Source organism: Anguilla anguilla, chromosome 8 (genome assembly GCF_013347855.1).
Source record: "Anguilla anguilla isolate fAngAng1 chromosome 8, fAngAng1.pri, whole genome shotgun sequence".
Classification (NCBI taxonomy): Eukaryota; Metazoa; Chordata; class Actinopteri; order Anguilliformes; family Anguillidae; genus Anguilla; species Anguilla anguilla.
In genome coordinates this window covers 1,096,733-1,103,429 of record NC_049208.1, presented here as the reverse complement: position 1 = coordinate 1,103,429, position 6,697 = coordinate 1,096,733, and the positions used below count along the sequence as shown (strand labels likewise).

At 46.7% G+C, this 6,697-nt stretch overlaps 1 protein-coding gene across 10 annotated transcripts in view; it reads right to left on the bottom strand.

Annotated features, from left to right (window-relative positions):
- Positions 1-2,912: 2,912 nt before the first annotated feature.
- The window catches only part of LOC118232828 (FYVE and coiled-coil domain-containing protein 1-like), a 43,478-nt gene continuing 39,693 nt past the window's right edge, over positions 2,913-6,697 (bottom strand). For all 10 annotated transcript variants that reach the window (XM_035427973.1, XM_035427969.1, XM_035427968.1 and 7 more), the window contains 4 exons: positions 6,457-6,555; positions 5,149-5,359; positions 4,855-4,964; positions 2,913-4,748 (listed from right to left, as the gene is read on the bottom strand). In XM_035427973.1, coding sequence (XP_035283864.1) covers positions 4,673-4,748; positions 4,855-4,964; positions 5,149-5,359; positions 6,457-6,555 — 496 coding nt within the window. In that variant the 3' untranslated portion in view covers positions 2,913-4,672. The remainder of the gene's footprint in view (positions 4,749-4,854; positions 4,965-5,148; positions 5,360-6,456; positions 6,556-6,697) is intronic.

The following is a 6,697-nucleotide window of genomic DNA, read 5'->3' as shown; positions in this document are numbered from 1 at the left end:
TTATGATTAACTCTCTAAGGGTGTTTTTAGTCATACCTGCTTATCTGAATGCCATTGTACCCGTTAGAAATACACTGGGTAAGATTGCCCCCCGATGGACCGAAACTGTAATTGCAACTTCAGTAATACACAAAAACGGTGCAAAGGGATCCTGAAACATAAACGGAACACAGATTTCGAACCTCAGGTTGTTAAAATGACATGACTGCTACTACGTTTTGCCTTAGCTGAACATCTCGTCTCTGAAAGTCCGGAACTAGTGAGCAGCTTTAAATATCGACTAAAGCTCTTTGGTCAAAGTCGTGCAAGAAGGAACACGGTGGAGTGTAATCAAGTCTCTGCTTTAACCTAGTCTCCTTGATTAAGGCATCACGGGTAATGGACCGGATGAGACCCCACTGTAACATTCAACAGGTCATGAAAATAATATTGTAATACAGAACTGAGTAAATTGTTCATTAAAGTGAATTGCCATTTTAATCAAATGTTGTGAATTATACACTAAAATATTCTCAACACACACAGTGTGTAGTATGTACTGCTTCTTGAGGGACTTGGTGACTATTGGTCTTAAAACTTGGTCAATAGAAGCAAACATCTCCCATTTAAAAAAAAAAAAAAACTTTTTGGCTTCAAGAGAATGAGTTTGAATTCACGCTGATTATAATTGACAAATTGTTACAGAAATCCTAAAATATAGAGGCACTATTACATCACAGATGATCCAAATACATGTTAGTCAATACAAACCTGAAAACAGCAGTGAATACTCCATCATATACTTTGGTAACTAGCAGCTAACCTGGCCACTTGCTCTGTAGCAGTTCAGCTGGGCTTCTGCTCTCTGACAGCGAGCGAGCGAGCGAGCGAACGAACGAACGAACGAACGAACGAACGAACGAACGAACGAACGAACGGACAAACAGAACAAACAAACAAACAAACAAAAACCTCACGCTAACTACCGGGTCAGTCACAAGTCAGTCCTGATTCTCTGAGTATCTGCACAGGCAGCCAGTCATATTTAAATCAGTCCTGATTCTCTGAGTATCTGCACAGGCAGCCCAGTCATATTTAAATCAGTCCTGATTCTCTGAGTATCTGCACAGGCAGCCAGTCATATTTAAATCAGTCCTGATTCTCTGAGTATCTGCACAGGCAGCCAGTCATATTTAAATCAGTCCTGATTCTCTGAGTATCTGCACAGGCAGCCCAGTCTTATTTAAATCAGTCCTGATTCTCTGAGTATCTGCACAAGCAGCCCAGTCATATTTAAATCAGTCCTGATTCTCTGAGTAAATGGTAAATGGTAAATGGACTGCATTTATATAGCGCTTTTATCCAAAGCGCTTTACAATTGATGCCTCTCATTCGCCAGAGCAGTTAGGGGTTAGGTGTCTTGCTCAAGGACACTTCGACACGCCCAGGGCGGGGTTTGAACCGGCAACCCTCCGACTGCCAGACAATCGGTCTTACCTCCTGAGCTATGTCGCCTGAGTATCTGCACAGGCAGCCCAGTCTTATTTAAATCAGTCCTGATTCTCTGAGTATCTGCACAGGCAGCCCAGTCATATTTAAATCAGTCCTGATTCTCTGAGTATCTGCACAGGCAGCCCAGTCATATTTAAATCAGTCCTGATTCTCTGAGTATCTGCACAGGCAGCCAGTCTTATTTAAATCAGTCCTGATTCTCTGAGTATCTGCACAAGCAGCCCAGTCATATTTAAAGCTCACCAGACAGGCTGAGCGGTTTCCTGGGCAGAGTCCAGTTCCCGCGGCTCAAAGTCGGATTTTTGAGGGGGCCCAGTTCTGCGTGCTGGTTCTGGCGCGGTAAACCAGGCCTTCAACCGCACAGGTCTGACCGCCAGACACACCAACACCAGCCAAACAGCGAAGGGGACCACCGGCCACAGCACCAAAAACTCCCACAATGCACCCGAAGGGTCTTTTTCACGAGCAAGAATAGAAATAAAAATTGAGGGAAAGCAATCCTTGAAAAACAACTTTATTTTCCCATTCACAACATACCCCACACCGTTTCCTTCATCATCACATTCTGCTGACAGGCCGTGAAGAGGAACATGATCCAATCACGGCCCAATCATCTGACCTCCCAGCAGCATTCAGAACCCCTCCAGCACTCCTACAGGTTTCAAGGATTTAGCTAAAATCACCCCCACCTTTCATCCCCCTGAAAAAGTGCATGCTTTGCAAAGATAATTTGTGCATTTCAAATTCCTGTAAAAGATTGTGCAAAATAACATTTTGTACATGATAAAATAGACCTTTTCATTCGTATGTGTTTAAAAAGTCCCTATAATGCAGTCTATTAGATTATGTATTAGAGTATTAGATTATTGATCTATTAGATGGAGTCAGTTGGATTACTTTAGCAGTAAAACAACTCAGTGCATTACAGTTCCTGAGATGTCTGAGAAAAATTCACCACACTCAAAGATCAAAGACAAACAAACAAAACCAAAAAAAAAAAACGAAGACTACAGACAGACAGGCAGAGTCCAACAGAGAACGAGACAGACAAATGGATGTGCGAAAACAGCAGACTTGTGCTTAGAACCTGAATTTAAATTCCCACTCCCCCTGATTTTGCCCATTCCCAGATTTCTCCCACTCCCCCTGATTTTGCCCATTCCCCCTGATTTTGCCCACTCCCCCTGATTTTGCCCACTCCCCCTGATTTTGCCCATTCCCAGATTTCTCCCACTCCCCCTGATTTTGCCCACTCCCCCTGATTTTGCCCATTCCCCCTGATTTTGCCCATTCCCCCTGATTTTGCCTATGCACCTTGATTTCTCGTTCCTCAACTCACCTCTTTCTCTATACAAAATCTGATTTATTAGTCTTTTTTTCCTTTTGTTTTCCTCTTTTCTAGCCCATTTTTTCTTTTTTTCCCCTAAGTCTTTTTGTTATGCTCTCTTATTAGGGTTGACTTCAGTCACTGCACTAGGGCTTATGGGTTGAGGGCACCACACTGCACCATCATGCGATTAAGATATTAGATCTGTACTGATTATTGTTATTTTTTAACTTGAATTTAAATGCATCCATTATGCAACATCTGTATAATCCTCCAGTGAGACTAACTGAGCCTGAGGTCAAACAGACATGTCAGACAATGTAGAGGTAAACAAACCAACTGATGTCATAGAATTACGTTTCATTCACAGTTAATCTGCCACAGCCAATGAGAAAAGCAAAAAATGCGCAAGGTAATAACAACAGAACTCAAAGAGAAGAACAGAACTTCGGCAAAACCCACATGATATGTAGTGGAGCTCAAGAGGTAATTCTTATGACAGACTTACTGACAGAAAAGTGTTCACTAGATCCGTAGAGTGATTTATATTTAGATTTTGACCAAACCAAAAATAAACAGTAAATTTCACAGCTGAAGTGCTCTTTGACTGACTGAAAGGTACCTGGCTGTAGCTATAGAAAATGGGAATGGCAAGTTTGGCATTTTTAAAGAGAGAGAGTCAAAATTTTAGCCATTGTGCAGTTCCCTGGCTTTAATTGGCTGCTGGCTTGGTGATGTCATCACAGGCACGAGCATACAGGTGCTGAGGCACTGTGACCCATGAGCGTGCACGTGACCCACGAACATGCATGTGACCCATGAGCGTGCACGTGACCCACAAACATGCATGTGACCCATGAGCATGCACGTGACCCACAAACATGCATGTGACCCATGAGCGTGCATGTGGCCCACGAACATGCATGTGACCCATGAGCATGCACGTGACCCACAAACATGCATGTGACCCATGAGCGTGCACGTGACGAATAGTGTTCACTGTGTGAACTAAACTGTTCTTGGCTACAAACAGCTGTACGAAATAAGTATTGTATCTTACTGAACCTGTGTTTTGCAGTTGTCCATGACCCATGGGTGCGCATGTGACCCATGAGCGTGCACGTGACCCATAAGCCTAAGTATTTTTTTTTGGTTTTTCTGCAAACTGATGAAAATCTCACCTGTACACTGTGGACATTCCACAGGCAGGAGCCCCTTAGCCCATGGGGTGCAAACTCCAAATAAGGTGGGACCCCGCTGCTGTGGAGTGCAGGAAAAACCAGGGGCTCTTTCCAAATGCCTATTTTACACATCCTTGTCTCCTAGGTCCTTGACTGACCCAGATATTGATCATGGTCCGCCATCTTTAAAGACAGCCCGTTAAATGCCCTTGAAAGAGTGAGGAGGTAGGAGGCTCCCGAAGGACGCTTGAGCAAGGAAACACGAATGCATCCTTTGCGTAAGTATTTTTCTTCATAATGCCTGACGAATAATGATCGACCCGCAGCTCCACCTCTCCCCATCTGTCACATCTGTAACTGACGTGGCTTCAAACTGACGCCTGGCTGAACAAGGATGTGCCCTTATATAATACTCCAGTCCGCGACTCCACCGTCGGGTAGAGCTAAGAGAGCGAGGAAAAGATGCAAGGAGGTAAAGAATACGTGACTGGAAAGAGCCTCTGGTTTCTCATCTCCGTGGCAACAGCGCATTTACCATTTCTCCATTCCACAGCTGGAGAAAATTTGCAGTTAGAACACAAGATGGTTTGGCACATGTAGGGTAGGAGGGGAATGGGGGGGGGGGGGGGGTGGGGCGCGACAGGCAGGAGGGGAGTTGAGGACCCCCCACCGCTCAGGGAAAATCACTTCCGTCGAAGACCACGCGCTGAACGACAGTCAGGCGGTACAGAACTTTCTTAGAGGTGAACCTGCGGAGAGATGGATTTAAAAAAACATGAAGACATGAATACATAAATAAAAAGGGAATAAGTACCAGGGCAGGTGAGTCGGGAGGCAGACCCCTGGTTTAGTCACCTGGAGAAGGTGTTGTCGAAGATCAGCATGTAGGTCCCGGGGTTCTTCACCATCAGATGACCACTGATCGTCTCCTTGTGTGAGTTGCAGCGAGTCAGAGGGACCAGAACCTGCACAGCCAATGAGAGCAGAGTGGAAGGCGTGCTGGACCAATGAGAACACAGTAAAGAGCATAACCACCATGAGCAGAGAGGAGCTGAACCAATGAGAGGGGCCTCCAGAGCAGTGAAGAGAGCTGAATTAGGGGCTTAGCATCATTGAGAGAGGGAGGCAGAGAGAGGGGGTTTGGGGTACCTTAGCCTCCTCCAGTGGGGTGTGGGGTCCCTCCCTGTAGACCACGCCGAAGGAGACGCTCTTGGGCTCGGAGGAGAACAGCCAGCCGATGGTGGGGCCGGCCTCAGCCACCTCCACGGAGACCAGGCTGTAGCCGCTGGACTTGATGAAGAGCTCGCGAGAGCTGTCGCCAAACTGCATCACCTCCTCCAGGGAGAGGGAGGAGCTCAGCCTGCGGGACGCCACACCCAGGTCATCACTAACGCCAGTGAGGTCATCACTAACACCAGGGACACGCCCCCACGAGGTCATCACTAACACCAGGGACACGCCCCCACGAGGTCATCACTAACACCAGGGACACGCCCCATGAGGTCATCACTAACGCCAGGCACAAGCTTCTATGAGGTCATCACTAACGCCAGGGACACACCACTGTGTGGTCATCACTAACGCCAGGCACAAGCCTCTGTGAGGTCATCAGTCACTATCTGCCTATCCAAATCTAACTGAAAGCTGGCTAGTCTTCAAAAGGTACTGGGCACGGGCCGGCTTTGAATGCTGAGCTTCGGACAGTTAGCCAATAGTCTGAAACTTAAAGTCTGAATAGTGTACCCCCAACAGAGTGTGAGCTCTCCTGATGAGCAGGTAAATCTCAGGTGTGCAGACTAACGTGAGCTCTCCTGATGAGCAGGTAAATCTCAGGTGTGCAGACTAACGTGAGCTCTCCTGATGAGCAGGTAAATCTCAGGTGTGCAGACTAACGTGAGCTCTCCTGATGAGCAGGTAAATCTCAGGTGTGCAGACTTACGTGAGCTCTCCTGATTTGAGCAGGTAAATCTCAGGTGTGCAGACTTACGTGCGCTCTCCTGATTTCAGCAGGTAAATCTCAGGTGTGCAGACTAACGTGAGCTCTCCTGATGAGCAGGTAAATCTCAGGTGTGCAGACTTACGTGAGCTCTCCTGATCTGAGAAGGTAAATCTCAGGTGTGCAGACTTACGTGAGCTCTCCTGATTTGAGCAGGTAAATCTCAGGTGTGCAGACTAACGTGAGCTCTCCTGATGAGCAGGTAAATCTCAGGTGTGCAGACTAACGTGAGCTCTCCTGATGAGCAGGTAAATCTCAGGTGTGCAGACTAACGTGAGCTCTCCTGATCTGAGCAGGTAAATCTCAGTTGTGCAGACTAACGTGAGCTCTCCTGATGAGCAGGTAAATCTCAGGTGTGCAGACTTACGTGAGCTCTCCTGATGAGCAGGTAAATCTCAGGTGTGCAGACTTATGTGAGCTCTCCTGATTTGAGCAGGTAAATCTCAGGTGTGCAGACTTACGTGCGCTCTCCTGATTTCAGCAGGTAAATCTCAGCATCCTGTATGGTGGGAATCCGCTCCTCTGGGTCCTCAGGTGTGCTGGCGCTGGTGCTGGGGCTTCTGAAACCAGGAACATGGCAGGTAACAAACACCGATCAATCCCTAAACCTCATGCACCTCTTCCACTAAAGAAGACAGCCCAGGACCATTTATTCTTATCTTGTCAGTCGTTACAGTTCTTTGAAAGCAACAGTATGTGCAT